The sequence below is a fragment of the Hyperolius riggenbachi genome, chromosome 3 (assembly GCF_040937935.1).
Source record: "Hyperolius riggenbachi isolate aHypRig1 chromosome 3, aHypRig1.pri, whole genome shotgun sequence".
Taxonomy (NCBI): Eukaryota; Metazoa; Chordata; class Amphibia; order Anura; family Hyperoliidae; genus Hyperolius; species Hyperolius riggenbachi.
This window is the reverse complement of record NC_090648.1, coordinates 88,751,102-88,776,353: the sequence shown is the minus strand read 5'-3', so window position 1 is coordinate 88,776,353 and position 25,252 is coordinate 88,751,102. Positions and strand designations below refer to the sequence as shown.

At 45.7% G+C, this 25,252-nt stretch overlaps 1 protein-coding gene across 5 annotated transcripts in view; it reads right to left on the bottom strand.

The window, feature by feature from the left end:
- Positions 1-25,252, bottom strand: part of ADGRL1 (adhesion G protein-coupled receptor L1) — a 652,811-nt gene that overhangs the window by 36,455 nt on the left and 591,104 nt on the right. For all 5 annotated transcript variants that reach the window (XM_068274518.1, XM_068274520.1, XM_068274519.1 and 2 more), the window contains 5 exons: positions 19,945-20,147; positions 17,498-17,668; positions 16,159-16,368; positions 15,843-16,063; positions 13,325-13,391 (listed from right to left, as the gene is read on the bottom strand). In XM_068274518.1, coding sequence (XP_068130619.1) covers positions 13,325-13,391; positions 15,843-16,063; positions 16,159-16,368; positions 17,498-17,668; positions 19,945-20,147 — 872 coding nt within the window. The remainder of the gene's footprint in view (positions 1-13,324; positions 13,392-15,842; positions 16,064-16,158; positions 16,369-17,497; positions 17,669-19,944; positions 20,148-25,252) is intronic.

The following is a 25,252-nucleotide window of genomic DNA, read 5'->3' as shown; positions in this document are numbered from 1 at the left end:
TGCCGGCATGGCTCTTGCCATGGGCACCATACCTGCCACAGTGTTTCCCTGCCACTCTGACCTCAGATCGGTGGCGACCGAATAGAGAGAGAGGACACACAGTAACCACGGACATGGAGGACGTATGTGGAAATGACATCATTGGTCACTTCCCGCATGTGAAGTGTGTCACGCGAGTACTGTGCGCACTCTCTCTTCGGTTGTCGGTGATCTGAGGTCTGTGAGTAATGGAGAGCCCACTGACACCAATGCAATGCCCTAGTGGGGGGTGGGAGTGGGTTACCTATACTAAGAGGAACTTAGGAGGAAAAGGGGGACTGGGAAAACCTCTCACTACCTACATGGGGGGTACTTATACTGGACACCTCTACCTACCTATACTGGGGAGGATACCTATGCTTAGCAAAGTTCTTCCATGAAGCATTGTGAATCACATGCTTCAGGGCGCTGACAACTAGAGGGCGGCAAGAGGTGGCTCCCTTCCCAAAATCCCCCCCTCTTCGCACTCCCCGTCTCCTACTCATAGATGCTCGGCACCGCTTCACTCTCCTGCTTTCAGCATTCCGGTGATAAGATCTCCATTCGCCCGTCCTACATCCTGTATCCATGGCTACAGTGGTGCCTCATGTGACCTGTTACGTGCTTCCTGGTCACATGAGGCACCGCTGTAGTCAGAGAGGAAGCAGGACTTCACATGCGGCTGGTGATTTCCACCACTAATCTGCTGAGAGCGGGTGAATGATGTGGTGCCGGTGCAGCACATACCCGGCATCCTGGGGATCAGGTGCTGCGGGCCAGCAGGGTGAAGATGCTATGGGAGGAAGCAGAGGGAGATTAGTGTATTGCCAGGGCCTGCACAGTGTATTACACAGCCCGATGTGTCCCCCCTCTCCGTTCTGGCTTTCCGCACAACATAGACATAGTCCTCACAATGTATTGCTTCAGGTGGCAAAAAGTCTAGAGCTGGCCCTCTGTCCTAATATTGGGGGCAAATCTGGCTACATAATACTGGGGGGGGGGGGGGGCACATCTGGCTACCAATTAGTATTGGTGGGGTTGGGGGTGCAATTTCAGTGTATGCCATGGGCGCTATATTGCCCAGATACACCCCTGCTGTCTGGCAGCTATTGGGCAAAATGACAAATGAACTGGGCATTAAACAGGAAGGACAGCAAAACAGTCCCACCCTACGCCATTTATAAATCTCGCTGCAGCAGCTGTTACTAATGCTCTGCCTATAGTAACTGCAAATGATATCTATGAAAGGACAAGGCCAAATTCAGCAGATCTCTGAAGAAAAGTCCTATCTATGTTGAATGCTAACAATCTGTTGCTACGCAGACAAGAAGCCCTTGTCACTGCAAGTCTTTGTCTTAGCACAAAACATACGGGGAGCGAGACTTATAGCGCCGCAGGCCCCTCCGCCATCAAAGTCTCGCTCAGCGGAATCAGCCTGCCACTACTTTAAAAAAAAAATAAAACCCTTAAGCTGTATTGAAAACGGTATATTAATTAAAATACGTAATTGGTCCTCAGAGAAAACGATTGTTATTTTCCTCTCCAGTCTCACATTTTTTATTACGGGCATCGTCTAGCTGAGACCTGACGCTGAAATGAAAGTTTTGGCAGAAATAAAGGGAGGGTACGTTAACTGCGATGCCACTGGTAGGTTCCCCAGATGCCCAGCTCAGTGCAGTATAATCAGAGCTGTGACATTTCCCTCCTCCGTGGCTGGGGGGATTTTATGCCTCTGTGGCCGCTCTTATTCTGCTCTCAAGGCTTTGAAAAGTATTTTATTTTCCGACAAGTAAGCTACAGTGGGCAATGCAAAAAGTTTCCTAAATAAGGACTGGCCACGTTGCTTACAGCCACTATTAAAGGGAACCTAAAGCAAGAGGGATATAGAGGCTGCCATATTTATTTCCTTTTAAACAATGCATATTGCCTGGCTGCCCTGCTGACCCTCTGCCTCTAATACTTTTAGCCATAGACCCTGAAAAAGCATGCAGATCAGGTGCTCTGACTGAAGTCTGACTAGATTAGCTGCATATAGAAGAAAAGAAAAAACTTGCGCTCAGACAAATTAGCACTGGCCCTTTAATTGCATACGGTGCCGCTCTCAAATACTGGTTGGTGCCAGCAACTGTAAAAGACAAACGGGTAGGGAGAAAAAGAGTGCTCCGTAGTGCATTAAATGGGGTTTTCTATTTGAACAAATTGAGATTGTAACACTCACATTTAGTGATGTTGTCCATAACTGTGCTTCTAGCTCGTCCAGTGGGTCGCCTCGTACCATATGCAGCCTGGCCAGGGCTGATGGTGTAGCTGGAATCTAGGAAGACGTCCATCCGGGGCGAGCAGTGCACTAGTGATGGGTCGTTCGCGAACGAGCCGGCTCTAAGAGCCGGCTCTTTGCTACGAACGACAAGAGCCGGTTCTCAGTTTCAAAAGAGCCGATGCCTCAGCCGCCCCACACAGCCCTGCTTTGGTCTGTAATAAAGGGCGCTGAGGCATGCTGGGAGATGTAATCCTCCTCTTGCAGCTTGTAGGAGTGTATGGGGCAGAGCAGAGCAGTAGCAGGAGGGATTGCACCAGTCAGAGAAGCAGTCTGGAGTTGTCATGGAGACGGGGGCGGGGCTTTACTCCGATTCTGAGTGGTGTCTAGTGATATTTCATGAAGAGCCGATTGAGAGCCGTAAGAGCCGGCTCTTTAATGGGAGCCGATTCAGAAGAGCCGATTCTCTGAGAAGAGCCGGAATTCCCATCACTACAGTGCACAGACTCTGCCGTCTGACGTCAGACGGCAGAGTCTGTGCACTGCTCGCCCCGGATGGACGTCTTCCTAGATTCCAGCTACACCATCAGCCCTGGCCAGGCTGCATATGGTACGAGGCGACCTACTGGACGAGCTAGAAGCACAGTTACGGACAACATCACTAAATGTGAGTGTTACAATCTCAATTTGTTCAAATAGAAAACCCCATTTAATGCACTACGGAGCGCTCTTTTTCTCCCTACCCGTTTGTAGATTAGCTGCATGCTTGTTTCAGGTGAGTGATTCAGACACTACGGCTGCCAACAAGATCAGCAGGATAGCCAGGCAACTGTTATTGCTTAAAAGGAAATAAATATGGAAGGTTCCCTTTAAGCAGGGGCTATCTATGCGTCCTACAGCGGCAAATCAAACAAACAAACACAGAACATTTATATCACGCTTTTCTCCTGGCGGACTCAAAGCACCAGAGCTGCAGCCACTAGGATGCGCTCTATAGGCAGTAGCAGTGTTAGGGAGACTTGCCCAAGATCTCCTACTGAATAGGTGCAGGTTTACTGAACAGGCAGAGCCGAGATTTGAACCCAGGTCACCTGTGTCAGAGGCAGAGCCCTTAACCATTACACTTCCAGCCAGCTTTTCGCTGATGTTTTCCAATACGTATTTCAGTCTGACTCACAGTGGTCAAAATCATCCATCTTCCTTTCTTTAGAGATCCAGACCCCACTCTTAGCTTGTGGAGGTCATCTAACGTATCCATCTGTATGAATTATAGGTGCACTCTCCATCAGACCCGCTGGGGCTGGACACCTCTCCTGGGAGTGGGGCCAAGTCTTCGGCCCCACCCTCTCTATATTGGGTTCATTATTTATGCTAAGTCTTGTTGCCTATACTATAGAGCAGGGGTCAGGAACCTTTTTGGCTGAGAGAGCCATAAACGCCACATTATAAATGTAATTCCGTGAGAGCCATACAATATGTTTCTAACTGGGACAGTGCGCATGCACAGCAGAGGGCTCACGTCCCTGTTGCCATGGTGATGTGTATACAGTTGATCCACCGGGTAGCGGAAGTGTCAGACACGTCTTCAGCTTCTCTTGGGTTTCAGCAACATCAGCAATTTCCCTGAGAGCCAGACAGGCGAAATACCATTTAACAGCTTGTACAATTAGCTTGCTGACTTGGGGGTTGATTCACTTTGTAGGATGAGATCCCCTATTGGGCCAATCAAAGTGCGGGGATCTCATCCTACAAAGTCAGTGGACCTGTGGTCCAGAGTGGGACAATTGAAGCAGAAGTTCGTTTTGGGGGGAACGCAAGTAAGTTAGCAGTGCACGCTACAGCAGTAGCCTGCCTACTTTGAAAATTTTACTTGTGCTATCATTCCATATGAATATGAATGTAATTAATCCAAAGACATATGTAAAGGTAGCCATACATCTAGCGATGATGGGCAGATTCGACCAAGGGACAAATATCTCTCTAATCGAATCTGATTAGAGAGAGATCTGTCAGCTGCCCATACACTGCAGGCCGATTCCCAATTGATTTCAGCAAAAACAATCTCTTGAGAATTAGCCTTGCGCTCCCCCGCTGTCATCCCTGATGTGTAATGTGTCCTCCCAACATCCCCCGACACTATATAAATTACCTGTCCGTGGCCTCTGCTTGTCCCCCTCTGGCTCCAAGCGCAGTCCTTGCTCCATACACCTGCCCCAAGTGGTTGCAGGAGTAACAGGGCACATGTGACGTCACGCACATGCCCCCGTTATTTGGCAACCATGTGGGGCACGTGTATGGAGCAAAGACTGCGTCAGGAGCCAGCGGGGGCTACAGACAGGTAGAGTATAGTGCACTGGGTATGGGGGTGGGGGGGTCTATGGCACACTAAACATTAGGGAGAACATCGTCAGGGGTCTTGTCGCATTAGTCGCTCGTCCCGATATCGCTCAACGTTACTGTTGCGCACGCGATTGGACAAATCAGCCATACATCTTGCAGCATGTCTGATCGACTAATGCAAATTCGGCCCAAAATTGGCCACATTGTCAATCGGCATGGATTTGGCGACACCGATTTCAATCCGATTCCAATTATATTAATGAAATCGGATGGTCGATCGGTCGCTAAGTCACCTTAACACAATTACCTAAGTATGTGCAATTACCTAGCAAACACCGCAACATGTATACATTAGGAGGGCGTGGAACGGCCAGGGATTTGGCCCGGCTGGATGTGAACCTTCTCAGCCTTATTGGCACAGACGTGATGTCGAGCAATGATGGCAGCCATTACCCTCTGCTTATCTTCCTTTCCTCCATAAAAGCACCCCGGGGCATCCCAAAGTCAGACTTCCAATTTGCAGCTGAAGTTGAGAGCTGTGTAACACCCCCGTGTCCTAGAATTCCAAGCGCTTGCCTACATGCAATGGTGACAGATTGAGATGCACAGACTATGAACTGGGGGATGTGGGGCATCGTGACTCATACCGCCGAAAAAAGATATTTCTGCACAGTGCTCAGAAATGCAAGGCGTCCCAGCTATTAAGAAATAACACATACTAATGGAACATTTTGGAGAAAGGAATACTAACACTATATATGTCTGAAATTCTTTTCCCATTAACCAGACTGAAAATTAGTGACCATTTTTTTGTTGTTTTTACACATTGTGAAGTCAGATTTGTGTAGCAAGATATATTTGAAGGGTTACTCCACTTTAGTACAAAAATCTATACCTAAAATATCCTGTATGTTATCATTGCACAAGTCATTGCGTCTGGATGCCATTAATTATCTCTCAGCTTTAATCTACAGTTGCTATAATTTAAAGGCAACTCTTCTGGAAACCACGACAACACTATATAGTTTGGAGTAAACCGTTCTCCTCTCTCTGCTTTCCTCGTTGGTTCTTAAAGGGAACTCAAGGTGAGAGTGATATGGAGATATGGAAAATGCCATATTTATTTCCTTTTAAACAATGCAAATTGCCTGGCATCCTGCTGATCCTTTGCCTCTAATACTTTTAGACAAATCAGATGTTTGACTTAAGTTTTACTGCATTTGCCACATGCTTGTTTCAGGTGTGTGATTCAGACACTACTGATGCATGAAAGATCAACAGAATGCCAGGCAACTGGTACTGTTTAAAATGAAATACATATGGCAGCCTCCATATCCCCCTTTAGTCCTGTAAGTCTGCACAGGGGAGGAAGTCAAGTTCATTCCATCCCTTTGAACCCTGTTACACTGAGTTTACTAGAATTATATTTATTCTCAAGGCAGGAGGGATGCTACACATCGAAAGTGATCCTGGATTTGCATATACATTGTCTGGAGCAATCACTCCCATCTCACTAGCAGCTGAGAGCAAATCAAGTCAGTTTTCACAATGAAACATGCAGAGCTTCTCAGATTTCTGGATGTGGTTTTAGGACCCGTTTCCACTATCTTTAGGACCCGTTTCCACTATACGCGGATTCTGGATGCATATGGGTGCTGCAGAAAACAGTGTACAAAACCATATAGAGAAGAGCAGACCGAGGCACAATACCTTGGATGAAAGTACCTTTATTCCTCAACTGGGTGCAGATAAAGTGACATAACAGTGAGGGTGAACAGGTCTCACAGCCGTTTCTTGGATAAACCACTTCCTCAGAGACCGAATATGGTGGAGGGACCCAACTGGACCTCTCAGGCACAGGAGCCCTAGTGCAGTTGTGACCTCTGCAACCCCTGTTGCTAGGTCACTGATCTTGACTTGACAGATCCAAACATACTAGAATCTCCTTGAGGAACAGTAGACTTAATGAACCTGCCTCTCTTTGTAAAGGTGGTCAAATCAATGGGGAGGGAAGGGACGTGAGAGGGGACCGGAGCTATGCAGGAGGCGGGGAGGAGCGGCAGACTGACAGTACAGAGGTAAACACAGCCCGCTGTGACACACTGCGTGTCGGCAGCGCGGCTGTGATTTATGGGGGATAGCAGAGCGCGGGGGGAAATAGCAACAGAGCTGGGCAGTATAGGCAGACCCAGCCTCTGTATGTGGATTGCATTGTCAGAACCCCGCCTCGGATTCTATCATATTTAAGTGATCTTTCAAAATTGAGTGTAGGCAAAGGAATAAAGGTGTTTGGAAATAAACTGCAATCATTACTTTGTGGAATTTTTCTTTAACCTGTAAATGACTGCTCCAAGCCGATCGGCGTGAGCAGTGCGGCAGCCCCAGGACCACTCCACACCTATTGGCGTGAAGTGCTAGGGGCGGGGACTGCAGGAGATCGCAAGTGCCTGATGCGCGCGCATCTCTGCATGATTGACGGAGCTCCACTCCGCCATCAGCTTCCCAGCAATGATCTGCTAGACAGCGAAACAGCCGTCTATTTACTATGTTCAGCGCTGCGATCTATAGCAGCGCTGTATGGGGGATAACTGTGTGACACGACTGTCCCCCGGGACACAGGAGAGCAATCAGATCTCATTGGCTGAAGCCTATGACAGCCAATCGCGCTGATTGGCTGGCAGGGGGAGGGAGGGGGATTACAGAAATAGAAAAAATAAAAAAATATTGTTATTTATTTAAAAAAATACAATAAATATTTATAAAAAAAAATAAACATCATGGGAGAGATCATTGCCCACCAACAGAAAGCTCTGTTGTTGGTCAGAAAATGGGGGGTGGGGGGAAGCACTTTTGTGCTGAGTTGTATGGCCATGCAGCGAGGTCTTAAAGTTGCAGTGGCCCATTTTGTAAAAAATGGTCTGGTCACTGGGAAAGTTTAACACCGCGGTCCTTAAGAGGTTAAGGAGAGTACCTGAACCAAAATTATAAAATTGAAATTAAATAATGAGCAATAATCCTAGCAATGATTGCAAGCACCTACATCCCCTGGTAGGTTCCAGTGACCTTCCTCCTCTGCACATGCCCAGTAAAAAGTGTACATGCATAAAGAAGAGGTGCATGATGGGTTGCTTGTAGTAGGCAGGAGCTCTGGGGAATTGTCAAATTAGAAGAAGTGGCTGGGAGGAACGGGGACAGCTGTAAGTTTGATCAATAACCTATTGGTAGGACTGCTCGTTATTTAATTTTTATTTCTAGTTTTGATTCTGGTTTGCTTTCATGGAAAGCCACATTTTTTTAAAATACTATCTAAAATGCAAAAGACGGAGCCTGTCTTAATGATACAGGACTGGGGAGCTGGGGGAAGTTGAGGGTGAAATACTTACCTGATCATCCAAACTTTGTCCAGGCAGGCGATTGCTCCACCCTACCTCGTAACTGTGGCCATAGCGGGTGCCTGTCAAGCCACGGCCTAACTGGCGGCTGCCAAGCTGAGGATGGCCTACGGTAATGCAGAGGGCGTGTGTAACCTGTGATCCGATTACGTCAGATTAGGTATTTAATACTGAGCCCCCCCCCCCCCTATTCTGCAGCATTGAGATAGAGACATCAGGATGACAGGTTGTCTTTTTATATTTTTATACAGGTACTCTTTAATTATTCATATACCGTGTACTACAATTACACAAAACTTTATATTTGTAACTCCTGTCCTTCTTGACTTCTTGTCGCCAGAAGGTTGTTTACTATAGCTAATAAGAAAAACAAAACAAATGTTGACATTTAATTATGCGGCAAAGTACAGATTTCGGCAGTAAAAGTATGTTTTGAAACACCTAAATACCCGGCTGGCAGATTTACATGACTCATGATTATGAACTATATAGAAATGATTTAAAAAGGATTGTTTTATTTCTGTGTCTTTGGAAGAATGAAGGTGCACTTTGAAGGAGAGCTGCGCCGTTATTGAAGAGAACTCTTCTTTTATCTCCAAGAGAATAAACATTTTCACTGACTTTTTATATCAAGTCTGACAGGTTAAGGCAAACAAAGGTGTTTACAAAGAGGCAGCTAAAGTAAACCTGTGTCAGAAATGTGCTTAATAAGTTGAATGTTTGTGCAGATATAATGAGTGATAATAAGGACTTGCCTGGTGTTTGTTTTTTATTTATGGTCTGTAGCTTTTGTTTTTCACGTTGTCAATCTCTCGTAGCTGAAGATGAGCAGAGGGAGTCTGTACGCTGCATTTCTCTTCCTTAAAGGACTTCCGAGGCAAATATGTTAATCTATGTTTTCTAACATGGATCTTCTTCCAGACCCGAGACGCCATTTCGGTCCATCGCCACAGCTCCCGTCCTCCTCTGTGTCCCTCTGGCAGCCAGTACAGATCGTCGACATCATCTGGCGTGTACTGCGCCTGCGCAGTAGTATTGTGCAGGCAAAGTACTCACCTGGTGATGTGTCTGCACATGCGCAGAAGCGCCGACCTGCTGGTGGGTCAGTGATCTATTCGGATGGCCTGCGGGACACGGAGGAGAACCAGAGCTGTGGCAAGGGACCGAAATGGCTTCTAGGGACTGGAAGAAGCTCCAGGTAAGTAAACATAGATTACCATGTTGGCCTTGGTAGTACTTTAAGGTAGCCATACATTTCGCGATTTTGGCGGCCAATCGACCAAGAGACAGATCTCTCTGATCGGAATTGATCGGAGAGAGATCTGTTGGCCGCCAGTAGCTACAGGCCAATTTCTGATGGATTTCAGCATGAAATGTTTTGGGAATTGGCCTTATGACGCTAATACTGGCTGCTCTCTCCCTAATGTTTTTTGCCCCCCCCCCCCCCCCCCCCCCCCGGTGCCAGTGCAGTTATACTTTACCTGTCACGTCATCCATTTGTGTCCTTGTACTCCCGCATTTGCGCCTCCCACGTGGTTGCCGGGGTTACAGCACGTGGGGCGTGACTGTGATGCAACACTCATCCCACGTGCTATACGCCAGTAGTCACGTAGGGCTTGAATGCTGAAATCACTCAGCGTGGATGGCAGACAGGGGAAGAAGAAAGTCTTTGGAATAAAAATCTCTATTGAGATGAGTATGCATTTGGGGCACGATTTTCCTTACAGATACATGTTAATAGATCCAACCTGGATTTACCAAGAAAATCTCACACTGCAGGCCACCCTGATCACATGACTGCTATTTCAATAACCTTTAGCAATCCTCAATATTAGGAATGAGCTGAGAATTCACTTTACATGCAAATCCCCCTTACCAAGGAAGCAGAAATGGCAGTTAGCAAATCAAAGCTTCTTGTCGCTGATTAATTATCCTACAGCTCTATCAATTAATCAGTTGTTGGCCAACGGTTAATGTGAAAAAGTAACTGGCTTCCTTAAATAACCCTTTTTTCTTCCTGCTTTCTTTTTTGCACGGCTATATTTTATGTGTGTTTTATTGCCGGTTATAAAACGCGACATGATATGCTGGGTTATGTAACTGAAACAGAACATTAGTAATGAATAATTATAATAAAAATACAACAAAACTGGCATTTGTTATGCTAATAAAACACGAGGGTTACATATACTATTATTATCTCTTCAAAGTATGTGACTTTAGAATGTCATTTTCTTTATTATAGTCGGCTACAGCTTCACGCTTCTTCTCCTCAAAGTTTTCAATAAACATTTAATGAAGTTAAGATTATGCTGATGCATTAGGAATAGGGGGACAGTGACTGCAACCTGGCCCCTTCTCTACGCGGCCCACCTAAGGCCCTGAGTCAACAGCTGCATCAGCTATTTATTAATAGTATATAGAGATGTTGGCGAACAGCTCGCCTTCGCCGCGAATAGCTATGGGCAGGCTGGCCCTGTACTACTTCCGGATCGCAATGTCCCAGAGTAGTACGCATGCCTGTGCCCGCAAGCGTCCATTAGTATGCATGCCCAGGCCTGGCGGTGCGTCTCTTTGATTGCGCGCCTACAGGCCCATAATCGAGGACGCGCACCGCCGGGCCTGGGCATGCGTACTACTCCAATACATTGCAACCCGGAAGTAGTAATGCCCATAGATGTTCGCTGGCGAGCTGTTTGCCAACATCTCTAATAGTACAGTGGTCAGGATGTAACTAGAGGGGAGCAGCATATGCGGTCACAGGGGGGCCCAGAGCTTTGGGGGGCCCCATCTAGTGGCTGAATAGTGTAATGGTTAAGGGCTCCGCCTCTGACACAGGAGACCTGGGTTCGAATCTCGGCTCTGCCTGTTCAGTAAGCCAGTAATTCAGTAAGGAGTTCTTTGGGCAAGACTCCCTAACACTGCTACTGCCTACTGAGTGCACTCTAGTGGCTGCCTCATAAGCGCTTTGAGTCCAACAGGAGAAAAGCGCTATACAAAAAAGGAATTATTATAAAAAAAGGAATTATCTCCCAACCTTCCCTTCCTCCAATACAGGGGACTATACTTCAGATCAGGTGTTTTGTGGTCACACCTGTTATGGGTGTGAAGATCATCATGGCCACACTTGTTTTATGACCCTTGTGAGATGGGCCCCAAGGCCATGAAGGGCACCAAGGGGAGACAAGGGAAGGGATGTGAATACTGAAGTGGCCCCATCAAAGTTTTGCTGACGGGCCCCACTTATTGTAGTTTCGCCACTGATAGTGGTAATTATTTCCTTTATGTATACTTAGCGCAGTGGTAATAATTAGCAAGCCTTTCCATACTGCACGCTAATGCATCTCTTCTCTCTGCTATCCTTGGGTGAAAAGGGTCTGAGGGGAGGAGGTTCAGTGCTGAAGAAGCTCGAGCATAACATTCTGCATGGCTGGGGCCCAGAGTAACATGTGTTCTAGGACCCTTGGCTCTGTAGCTATGCCATTGGTATACAGCTGGTTGTGTAAGCAGATGAATGGTGATGGGTCTGGCATTCTTACTCCAGGGCTAAAGTGAACCTCCAGACTAAAAATCTGCTCAGCAGCACTTAAAAGTCTTGGTGTTTCTTTACCAGTTTTTTTTTCATTTTTAGCTTTACACAAAAAAACTGCCCTGGCATTTTTCCCCTGATGCTGTGCAAAGCATGATGGGATTTCTGATGTTGTTGTTCTCGTTGCCTAGCGCGCTCAGCTGCGAGGGGTGATCAGGACACAGGACAGTTGGAACTGTGTCTAATGCTTCCTGTCACCTTCTTTCAACCAAAAAGATGGCTGCCCCATGACATCACAAACATTTGCCTGTTCTTTTAAAACAGGGCGGGTAAGAGATTATATTACCTATCTATTTTAATTAACATAACTGATGTAACTTAATGACAGTATGTTTATTTAAGCAAAAGTTCCCCTTTCAAGAGAACGTTAGGTGGATGCTACCATAAAATGTTAGATACCTACAAAGAGGTAAACCTCTGGATTCTCTAGAGGTTTCCTATGTCCTCCTTGAGACCACCGCCACTGCCCAGGACCCTCTGGAAGTTCGTGACTGCGTTCCTCTGTGCTACAAGTGCGGCCATGCTGCACCTGAGCAAGTACGGTCATGGACGAGTGGCTCCAGCTTACCGCACAGGAACGGGGTGTGCTGCCAAGATCCGACAAGCCCTTATTGGATATGTCCCGGGGGACTGCGCATGGAAATGGTGGGGGTGAGGAGGACATGGAAGCCTCTGAAGGCAGAGCAGGGATATTCAGTCCTTGAGGTCCGAGGTCCTCACAGATTTGTGACACAGCTCAAATTAATTGATGAGATTGCATTATATATGTACATTTACTATCTGTATATCTATGTAATAATCCTTTACTGTAAATATTCCTGGATTAAACAGAGATTTGTTTTGTTTACCTAGCTTCCACCCCTCCATACCAAACACTCACTGCTGACCACCGTAGTGAGCTAGAAATCAGAGTTGAGGGGGACCACTCCATGATTGTGGAGTCTCTCTACCCATTATCCAGCCCTATGGCTGGGTGGATGGGACTCTTATCCCACCATCTTGCATAAGAATTAGGGTAAATGTTGAGTGAACACAATGAAGTTTATATCCTGGATATAGCAGCCTTACCAAACATTAGTGCAGCAGGCCATATATGTCAGATTATGCTTTGTTTTGTTTTGTTTTTCAATGTTTGCTTACTTTAAGTTTTAGTGTTAATTTGTGGGGAGAGCTGCCTCAGTGCTCCTGCAATCTATTCACAGCTGCTGATCAGAACTAATTAGACATGTTGATCTGGCTAAACAAATGCAGAAGACAGAGCAGTGGGTTTCTTCAGCAACTAAATGTTAAGTAAAGACTTTTCATTGTGTGCTGTGCAAGAGTTCAGTTGCCATTTAATTCTTTGTAGCCAGCTCTGCTAATTCCTACTGAGTTTACAGCTTAGAGCATAACAAGGCATTTACCATCCCCATAGTTTCCCTAGTATGTTGATTTAAAGAAAAAAATAAAGCTATCCATGTTGACATTAGTATGCCCTGGTAACAATGCATATTGCCTCTAGAGAGTAAATTAAGTGATGTGATTGGTTGCCATAGGCGACAGAGCCATTACTGCTCCTGTTTTCCTTCCTGTGTTCTCTATCACTCATTTACACAGCATTAAACGTTACTGGGAACAGTTCGGCAGTGGAGTGTGTGAATGCACAAAGGACAGCAGGTACGCCGGGAGAGAATTAGACAGTGACTTAAAGAGAACTGGAAAGATGAAGACAACAATATCATCACTCACCACAATAACAAGGGAAACCGGGCCAATAAAACTCCAGATGAAATAATTATCAACCCGTAGCCAGCAACTGTGACAGAGAGAGAAATGGGAAAACAGTCAGAGCCACTGATAGAGGAGCAGAGACACAGTCACATCCAGATAGCGGGCTAATGAGAGATAAACTCACTTCCCCACTGTCAGCGACTGAGACAGAGAGAGGTGCATGGATAGAGACTATATTAGAGAGAGGGAAGGGGGAGCGTGCATGGAAGCTGATCACAAAGAAGAACAAGGGAGAAAGATAGAGGAAAAATACATTAATGAAGAGTGTATCGGCCATGGAGAGGGTGAAGCACACTGTACCACGCTGTGTCAGTAAGAGGGTCCTGTACTGTACTAGTCAATCAGGCACAAGACGGGAGAGACAGACAGGCAAAGAGAGGCACGTAGCAGGGCTCTATTAGACTGTCAGTAAGAAGATGGGACACAGCTGGACACTGTATTACACAGAGAGAAGGATCTGTTTAGATGAAAATGGCATTCTGCTGCCAGAGAAAGAAGAGTGTACATATTAATAGAGTGATGCAGGGAAGCAGTCTCTCTGCTGTACTAATATACATAGTAAGACTGGAGGGTACATAGCTGGTTACTTTAATAGACAAGTGGGAGCAGATTAATGCTTGTATTCTGCATGGGGTTTTCAGAAGAGGACATAGGGTACCGGTAATTAGATAGACTATGTAATAGGCAGAGGTGAGAAAAGAATAATGGTCCTCCAGAATGATCATTCATGATGGTTTCAGGTGGCGTAGATGAACACTGTGTTAAAAATATGGAGGGTTAATACTTAGATGGACACTGTAATGATACTTAGATGGACACTGTGATGATACTTAGATGGACACTGTGTTAAAAATAGGGAGGGTAATACTTAGATGGACACTGTGATGATACTTAGATGGACACTGTGTTAGACATAGGGATGATTGTATTTAGATGGATATTGTGATGATACTTAGATGGACGCTTTAATGATACTTAGATGGACACTGTGATAATACTTAGATGGACACTGTGATGATACTTAGATGGACACTGTGATGATACTTAGATGGACACTGTGATAATACTTAGATGGACACTGTAATGATACTTAGATGGACACTGTGATAATACTTAGATGGACACTGTGATGATACTTAGATGGACACTGTGATGATACTTAGATGGACACTGTGATAATACTTAGATGGACACTGTGATGATACTTAGATGGACACTGTGATGATACTTAGATGGACACTGTGATGATACTTAGATGGACACTGTGTTAGACATAGGGATGATTGTACTTAGATGGACATTGTGATGATACTTAGATGGACGCTTTAATGATACTTAGATGGACACTGTGATAATACTTAGATGGACACTGTGATAATACTTAGATGGACACTGTGATAATACTTAGATGGACACTGTGATAATACTTAGATGGACACTGTGATAATACTTAGATGGACACTGATGATACTTAGATGGACACTGTGATGATACTTAGATGGACACTGTGATGATACTTAGATGGACACTGTAATGATACTTAGATGGATACTGTGATGATACTTAGATGGACACTGTGATAATACTTAGATGGACACTGTGATGATACTTAGATGGACACTGTGATAATACTTAGATGGACACTGTGATGATACTTAGATGGACACTGTGATAATACTTAGATGGACACTGTGCTAGACATAAACAAGAAGATCCTTATATGAATGCTGTGTTCGGCATAGGGTGGATGATACTTGGATGGACACTGTGTTAGACATAAAGAAAAAGATACAGTACTTAGATGAACACTATGTTAGGCATAGAGAGGATGATACTTTGATGGACTCTTCGTGAGACTAGGGAAGAAGATACTTAGATGAATAGCGTGTTAGACCTAGAGAGGTGTTTAACAAGATGAAGAAGATACTTAGGTGGATGCTGTGCTACATAGCAAGAAGATGCTTAGATGGAACAGCATCCATCTAAGTATCATCCTCCCTATGTCTAATAGGGAGGATGATACTTAGATGGATGCTGTTGGACATAGGGAAGAAGGTACTTGGATGGACACTGTGTTAGACATAGGGAGGATGATACCTAGACAGTGTTGGACATAGGGAAGAAGGTACTTAGACACAGAGAGGTGTTTCACAAGGTGAAGAAGATACTCAGGTGGAGACTGAAATACATAGCCAGAAGATGCTTAGATGGATGCTGTGCTGGGCAGAGCAAAAAAGATACTTTGGTGGACATTGTGTTAGGCATAGGGAAGAAGATATTTAGATGGACACTGTGTTATAAGGAAGAAGATGATTATATGGATGCTGTGTTAGGCAGAGGGTAGAAGATACTTTGGGATGCTGGGTTTGGCAGGGGAAAGAAGATATTTAGATGGATACAAGGTTAGAGGGAAAAGAGAGTCAAATAATACATAGACAGTCCAGACATTGCTAAACAAACAATGCAGCAAACTCACGCTTTGTCTGTTCCATAACTTCGGTAATCTACAGCAGCAGAAATCCCCACCACAAGAGCTGGAAATACATAGCCACAGAGGTAGTAGTACTTTCGCCGTGAGTGTTCCGTCTCAAACACCTCCACCAGCATCAAATAAAGCTGTACACCCTCCAGACACAGCCACGAGAAAGCTGATAGGCTGAAGAAGTGCAAGAGTCCAGCCAATATGGGGCACACCACCTAAATGAGACAACGAGGCAACTGTTACGTAATGGGAGAAAGTTTACTAGTCTCGATTTTTACTTGAGATGTGTAGCGCTACGCATAGGACGTACCTGATACTGGGTTTTGTCAATACCAGTGAGGAACAGAAGCTCAGCGAGGAACAGGCTGACACACAGGTTCTTGTGGATGGTGTTTCTGTCTGTCTGTAGACCTCTTAGGAAGCAGAAGGTGGAGATACAGATTCCCAGACAGACCAGAGAGATCACAATTCCCACCCAGGAGATGACGGAGAGCAGCAAATCATTGATATGGCCAGGATACTAAAAACACAGGCAGGGAAAGGAGAGATAGTGAAACTCTAGATTGTAGCGGCATAGATCTATCAACAAGAGATAAGTCATACAGGGGCTGATTCACAAAGCTTATCTTTTCAATAATCTCCTCTTACTTATTACGGTAACTCACAATTTATCTCTCCTTACATTATTTAACTCATGATTTATCTCTACTTAACTGACTGAACTCATGATTTATCTCTCCTTAACTGACTTAATTCATGGTTTTTCTCTCCTTATTAGACTTTACTCTCTCCTTATCTGTTTATCCCATAAATTATATGTTATCTCTCCTTACTATTACCTCCTGCATTCGTTCTCCTTACAGTGAAGGTGAAATATAAGTAAGCTTTTTGAATCAACCCCATGGCCAACATGCAATTGACTTTTTCTCCTGAATTTTCTCCAAGGAGATACTTTTCCTCTTCTCTTTAGGGCCGGTTGCACATGTAAGCAGTGCAGTGATGGTGCAGCAGGGGAGCCTGCCATGCATTCACTTCCTACTGGGCAGGAAGTACGTCACTGGGATTCTCGTCGGTCCGTGTGCGCGCACCATGCTCCCGCCGTGCACATTCACAGAGTCGCCCATTGACTTGCATTACTGCATGATGTGTGCAGTAGGTGCAGTTCATGCGGTAACAGAATTGCAGACTTTGGGACGGCATTGCAGCAATTTGGATACTTACGTAACGTCATGTCGACTATACTAGTCTCCATAGACCTGCAAGACGTTGCAATGAGCTGCATCAGGGAAGACTATCGCAATGGGACGCAACATGCCGAGTGTGCATGGGGCCTAAAATTACTTTTCAACACCAAAAAAATACCAAAAAGTTGGTGAAAAAGTGCTATCCAAATTATTCTAAGTATTTTCCTGCTTGCTAGTTTTGCTAGTTAATTCTAAAATGCATTTTCTTGACAAGGTGGGAAAATATCACCTTGGAAGAAACTCAGGAGAAAAAGTGCATTGCATATGAGCCCACAGTGGTTATAACAGGACATTAAAAGGTAAGTCGTAAAAACCACTTGAGCAAGAAAAAAAGTGTGAAATTCAAGTGTGAATTTCCTAGCTACAGTGTAATGAGTTTATGAACCAGGTATACAGCAGTCTCACCATGTCTCTTTGAGCCATCAGCACAGCAAAGTTAGTAAGGTGGTTGCATGCGCAGGTTGTGTGGGTCTTGTTGGTGTGGATCAGGCGACACCCCTGTGTTGACCAATATCCCAGCATAGAGCGTTCGGAGTAATTCCAGAATGTGCAGTTGGCATTGAAGTGGTTCTTAGACTGAAAAGAAACAAGCATAAATAATATCATACGTTTCTCACTGCATATACTGCTATGACAATCCAATGGATGAGTAAGGGTGCCCATACACCACTTGATTTTGTGGGCTGATCGACCTTTCAATCTGACAATTTTATCAGATTGGAGGAGAATCAACAGGTGAGTCTTCAATATTACACATGGGCATGGGAGGGGGTAACATAATTTATTCAATCACAGAGGAATCAATCTCATGGTAGATCTTGTGGCAGGTCAAGTGATGTATGGCCACCTTAACTCTTGTAGTGTCAGATAAGTTTCTGTGGGTAGAGACACTCTTCGCTATGGAGAGATGAGGATGTTACTCCGGTTGTGGCTTCAGGTAAATGTTAAAGCAAACCTGAAGTGAAAATAAATCGAGATGGACAACTCATGTCTTTACAACTAATAAAATGTTTCTGGAGTTCCATATTCTTATTTCAGTCACGAGGGTTCAGAATCTAGTTTTTAAGATTTCACTGTCTCACTGGCATGACTGCTGCCCTTAAAGTTTTTTTTTGCGCCCTTACAGAGTAATAATGACCTACTGAACTTTAGATCTCTATCCTAAAGATTTTTACAACCACACAGAAGTTTTATGACCTCAAATTAGTTATCAGGAAGCACTACTGTTGCAGTCCAAGCTCGAATACTACAAATAAATTGTGATTTTTAGCTTTGGGTTTTTTTTTCACAGTGAAAAGGGAAATACAAGCTAGTTCTAAGTAGAAGTGGTACTGCATCTCATCATGCTTTCCTTTTATTAGAGAGGGGTTGACAACGGAAGTTAGGAAGAATGTGTAACAAAGGTTCCTGCTCCCCAAATCCAACCCTTGTGGCATCACTTCATTCCTACCATGGAAGGTCCAACCACCCAACCATTTTTGCATTCTTCTCCAGGAACAAAACCATTGCTCAAACTCTACCCTACTTCACTGAAGACGAAAAATAACCGGCCATCACTCTACTCAGCTAACAAGATATCCATAAATCAATTCTGCATTATGCAAATAAGTATGGAATTTGTCCATAAGGCATTCTAGTCACTTAAACAGACGCATATAAAGTCATCTACACTACAACACTCAACATGAAGTATACAGTATGGTGAGCACAGCAGGCTATTACATTCCTCATTAGATGTCCAGATGACTACCAACCAGATAGAACAAATGCTGCTGAACCTAAAATTAACTGCTACACTACAATGTTATACGCAACACCAACTCAATAGTGTCACCTTATATGGAGGAGTAGCTGATCCACCACCTGCAAAACATATGGTCCACCATTCCTACAAAGTAGTCAACCTCTTAACTCTCAAAGAGACCTGGAGCTGTTTTAACCAAGAAGGACACATTCCATCCAAGACAAAGTCTGGTGTACTTCTCAAGACCTATGTTAACGTACATTCACTCTACTAACACCAGTCCTCATATGACCACACGTATTCCGGTTTACAATCTTTGTCCTCAGTAAAACAAAGCATTTCCTTTATTGTCCATGTACAATTCATACATCCCTGTAGCTTCGCGTAGCTCCTTTCCCGCTAATTACTTCATTCTCTATCTCACAATCTTCTTGCGGTTTTCATCAAACCCGAGGCAAGTTTAAACCCTCAATGAATGAAATGGTGCTGTTTGAAGATGAAAGGATGAAATGGCACTTTTAAAGATAAAGGAATGGACTTGAAGGACGTATATTTCATTTTATCCTAACTATATAAGCGAAGGTGAACCTTTGCCCTCCATACGTAAAGATGAAATTACCAGTATATGTGATCTGATTAAAAAAAGTCTTAGTTGCTGTTTATCATCTAGATGCCGGCACTTTATAATGTAGAAAAATTCACATTACTTGTTTTAGAAAACCTGAAGCGGGAGCTATATGGAGGCAGCCATTTTTATTTCCTTTTAATCAATACCAGTTGCCTGGGTATCCTGCTGATCTCTTTGGCTGAAGTAGTGTCTGAGGGTCAGTTCCCACTTGCGCCAGATTACATGTGACCAAAAAAAAGTCAGTTCTCAGCTCAAGTGGAAACTCGGCCTCAATCACACACCTGAAACCAGCATGCATCTATTCTTGTCAGATTTTTGTCAGAAACATCTGATCTGCATGCTTCTTTAGGGTCAATGGCTAAAAGTATAAGAGGCCTCTTTTGTTTAAAAGAAAGTAAATATGGCAGCCTCCATATCCCTCTCACTTCAGGTTACCTTTAAGCAGATCTCTACTTGCATGTGTGTTTGCTAGTCCGTTACCTGTAGGTGTGGCAGGGTAAAGATAACAGGGTCTATAAGGAACACTCTGCTTGACTCCTTATTCATTGAAGCAGCGATGACTTGCGAGTTGACCACCAGCGAGTGTCCGCTGGAACTCTCTCCCCCAAAACGTACGGTGGAATTTTCCGTGGACAGAAAGAGACCCAGATTGTTGTAGAGGATGAACACAACTTTCACCACACCTGCAGAAGCACAAACATACAATGGGAACAGATCAGAAGATAACATCAGATGCAGCTAACACCGATAATGGACATGTTTCTGGAACGTTACAACCGGCTGTTGTACATGTAGAACCAATAATTATGATTGAAGCCCAAACTTGTAAAGCCTTTTCTGTTATACAGTACCTGTAGATGCAATAGGGGGTGTTATTATAGAGGGACAGCCCTTGCAACCATGGGGGATCCAGAACTGGAGGTCCCAAATACTGACCCTCCCTCCAATATAGAGGTCCACCCTATTGATCAGGTTTGGTTATGGACCAAATCGTGCTGAGTTGTTTCTGGCCATTTTGGAATCCTAGCCAGGAGTCAGGACAGCCACTCCAGGGCCGAGCCTGGGCGGGTGCTGCGGGTGCATTGCACCCAGGCGCCTGTCTCCGACAGGCGCCGCCCAGCCTCCACTCACCCCATCTGGCCGCCGCTCTCTCCCTCCCTTCCTCCCTCGCTCCCTGTAGCCGCCGCCGCTGCGTCAGACCTCAATCAGGCGGCGACCAATAGTGCGGGCGCTAGGACCCAGCGCCCGCACTGATATGCGGAAGTGACATCACTTCCGCATATAGAGCGGGTGCGTCTGGCGCTCGCACTTACTGGTCGGGTCGCCGCTGATCTTGAGGTCTGCTGAGTGCTGGCTGACTGACTGCCAGGTAAGGGGGGGAGCGGCGGCGGCGGCGGCTTGAGGGGGGCTCCCTGTCACTCGCTCACCAATGGGGCTCCCTGTCACTCACTAATGGGGCTCCCTGTCACTCGCTCACCAATGGGGCTCCCTGTCACTCACTAATGGGGCTCCCTGTCACTCACTCACTAATGGGGCTCCCTGTCACTCACTAATGGCGCTCCCTGTCACTCACTAATGGGGCTCCCTGTCACTCACTAATGGGGCTCCCTGTCACTCACTAATGGGGCTCCCTGTCACTCGCTCACCAATGGGGCTCCCTGTCACTCACTAATGGGGCTCCCTGTCACTCACTCACTAATAGGGCTCCCTGTCACTCACTAATGGCGCTCCCTGTCACTCACTAATGGGGCTCCCTGTCACTCACTAATGGGGCTCCCTGTCACTCACTCACTAATGGGGCTCCCTGTCACTCACTAATGGCGCTCCCTGTCACTCACTAATGGGGCTCCCTGTCACTCGCTCACCAATGGGGCTCCCTGTCACTCACTAATGGGGCTCCCTGTCACTCACTCACTAATGGCGCTCCCTGTCACTCACTAATGGCGCTCCCTGTCACTCACTAATGGGGCTCCCTGTCGCTCACTAATGGCGCTCCCTGTCACTCGCTCACCAATGGGGCTCCCTGTCACTCACTAATGGGGCTCCCTGTCACTCACTCACTAATGGGGCTCCCTGTCACTCACTCACTCACTAATGGGGCTCCCTGTCACTCACTAATGGGGCTCCCTGTCGCTCACTAATGGCGCTCCCTGTCACTCGCTCACCAATGGGGCTCCCTGTCACTCACTAATGGGGCTCCCTGTCACTCACTCACTAATGGGGCTCCCTGTCACTCACTCACTAATGGGGCTCCCTGTCACTCACTAATGGGGCTCCCTGTCACTCACTAATGGCGCTACCTGTCACTCGCTCACCAATGGGGCTCCCTGTCACTCACTAATGGGGCTCCCTGTCACTCACTCACTAATGGGGCTCCCTGTCACTCACTAATGGGGCTCCCTGTCACTCGCTCACCAATGGGGCTCCCTGTCACTCACTCACTAATGGGGCTCCCTGTCACTCACTAATGGCGCTCCCTGTCACTCACTAATGGGGCTCCCTGTCACTCGCTCACCAATGGGGCTCCCTGTCACTCACTAATGGGGCTCCCTGTCACTCACTCACTAATGGGGCTCCCTGTCACTCACTCACTAATGGGGCTCCCTGTCTCTCACTCACTAATGGGGCTCCCTATCACTCACTCACTAATGGCGCTCCCTGTCACTCACTCACTAATGGCGCTCCCTGTCACTCACTCACCAATGGGGCTCCCTGTCACTCGCTCACCAATGGGGCTCCCTGTCACTCGCTCACCAATGGGGCTCCCTGTCACTCGCTCACTAATGGGCCTCCCTGTCGCTCACTAATGGGGCTCCCTGTCACTCACTAATGGGGCTCCCTGTCACTCACTAATGAGGCTCCCTGTCACTCACTAATGGGTCTCCCTGTCACTCACTCACTAATGGGGCTCCCTGTCACTCACTCACTAACGGGTCTCCCTGTCACTCGCTCACTAACGGGTCTCCCTGTCACTCGCTCACTAACGGGTCTCCCTGTCACTCGCTCACTAACGGGGGTCCAGGCTGGCTACATATACTGGGGACACTGGCTGTTTGTCATTATGTGCATTTACTGGTGAAAAGCTGTCTCTTATGTGCATTTGCTGGTGAAAAGCGGTCTTTTTATGTGCATTTACTGGTGAAAAGCGGTCTTTTTATGTGCATTTACTGGTGAAAAGCGGTCTTTTTATGTGCATTTACTAGGGAAAAGCGGTCTTTTTATGTGCATTTACTAGGGAAAAGCGGTCTCTTATGTGCATTTACTGGGGAAAAGCTGTCTCTCATGTGCATTTACTGATGAAAGGCTGTCTGTCATTACGTGCATTTACTGGTGAAACGCTGTCTCTTATGTGCATTTAGTGTGGAGATTTTGTCAGTAAAAAATCTTTTCTCAGTAAATTTTTAGGTATTTGTCAGTAAAAAAATAACGTGAAAGGTTGGCAACACTGGCTGGCGGCGCAACGGGAAAGATACAGGCAGCCCACCTCACGCTTGGGCTTGGCGGGGGGAGGAGCCGACGACAGTGAGCGAGAGTAGGGTGGCCGCAGGCAGCCAGAAGTACGCAGTGTGTGACTGCGTCGCACTCGCAGAGCCTCTCAGCCTGAGTCAGTCCAGAGACTAGCAGACTCGCAGGCAGCCAAAGCCAGCCAGGAGCAAGCTCATGGAAGAGGGGTAAGAATGGGGTATCACATGCATGCGTAAAGAGGTGGAAGGTGTGGGTGTGATTAGGCAGGACATGGGTGTGGTTATGTGGTTGGGCGCGGTTAATTTAACCACTCCCATAGGCGCCAGAAAAAATCTTGCACCCAGGTGCCAGGCACCCCAGGCTCACCCCTGAGCCACTCCCATACAGCTAGGACACAACACTATTGCATTAGCACACTAATAAATCGCAACAGGTAATTCTTATGCTATTAAAATCACTATTGATTGGGGGCCTATACATGGTGCTAACAAATTACTCACACTAGATAAGTGTTATAGTACACCCTATGAACTGTTCACTGCAAAATGACCCACCAGTTACATCTCATTCTATCCATAATGTAGCAAGCACCTTTTGGTAATTCAATAAACAATACTATCCTTGGTACGGTTCTTTTGTGCCCCTTCTTGCAAGTGGTACTCTAAGCAACTGCCTAAGATGCCTATGTCTTAAAACGGCCCTTTGATCAGGGAAGGTTCTCTGGCTACCTGGCGTGCTTGATCACTAATGACTACTCGGTGGGTATCAGGTACACTTGAACATTCTCTGCAAAGGTACCTGAAACTATCAGAAATGATAATTTTTGGTGACCGATGTTGTAAGTTTATCTGAGCCCTTAAAGGAAACCTAAACTGAGAAGGATATGGATTTTTCCTTTTAAAATAATACCAGTTTCCTGACACTCCTGCTGATTCTGTATCTCTAATACTTTCAGCCACAGCCCCTGAACAAGCATGCAGATCAGGTGTTCTGACTGAAGTCAGATTGGATTAGCTGCATGCTTGTTTAAGGTGTGTGATTCACCCACTACTGCTGCCAAAGAGATCAGCAGGGCTGCCAGGCAACTGGTATTGTTTAAAAGGAAAAATCCACATCCCGCCCAGTTTAGGTTCCCTTTAACAGAATCTAGTGATGTCTGAACAAGAGGCACAACTCAGAACACAGTTTCGATATCCTTCTCCCTATCCCAGTCCAGAACTTGGCTGAAAGTAAAGGAATGCAATACAGGCAGCAAAAGAGAGGACAATTACACAGCGGTCTGCATTAAAATTTCAGGATGTAATGAAAACAAGTTCTAATGATAATAGGCAATTGGATTTCTGCCACATGGAAAGCTATAATGTTCATTTTTAATGGCTGGAGATGCACTTGAAGGGGAGATGCAGAGCCTCTATGATCGGAGACCTCCAGCAGACATGCACTCGCAGTGGATCACTATTTTCTGTTCTGCATATGTCAAACTCAAATACAAAGTAGGCCAACATTGAACACTGGGACCAAATTTGCGGGCTAACCTCAATGTCTAGTTGCCATCTCCCTCACTTCCCATCTAGTAGCTCCCTATCTTACACAGTTCCCTGGTATCTAATGCCCCCTCCCTCCCCTATGCAGTTCCCTGGTGTCTAGTGGTCCCCTCTCTCCCCTATACAGTTCCCTGGTTTCTAGTGGCCCTCATACCTCCCTTATAAATTTCCCTGGTGTCTAGTGACCCCTTTCCCTCCCCTACACATTTCCTTGATGTTTAGTGCTTTACCCCTCCCTCCCCCATATGGCTTCACTAGTGATCTAGATCTTTACCTCCAATACAGCTTCCCTGGTGGTCTAGGGTAGGCCGAACATAATGCAAAGTGGGGAATTTACTTGCGGGCCAAATTTGATGGCTCTGTGGTCCAAATTTGGCCTGCAGGCCTGAGTTTGACATGTATGACTTAAACAGAGCAGCACCACTACATTAAAGAAGGCAAGTGTTTTAATATATAGAACCACTAAATTTAGCTTCTTTTTTTTTTTTTTTTTTTTTACTAAATCAACTACCGTACTAGTTTAACATCAGCATATGTAACTCTATATGAAACATCCCAAAAAACACAATGATTAGCCTGTGCCACAGTCCTACACAAGGTCACCAAATGTAAATCTTGCCGTGTGGGATCGCTGCAGGGGGTCCAATGAACAAATAGTTGAATACAGATTCTGCTGCGCTCTCCACAATTGCCTATAATGCAAAATAAGACTCCACATAGGGTAATAACGATCAAAGTGGATTATCAATCACTCAAACACCCAGTGTCTGTGATAGGAA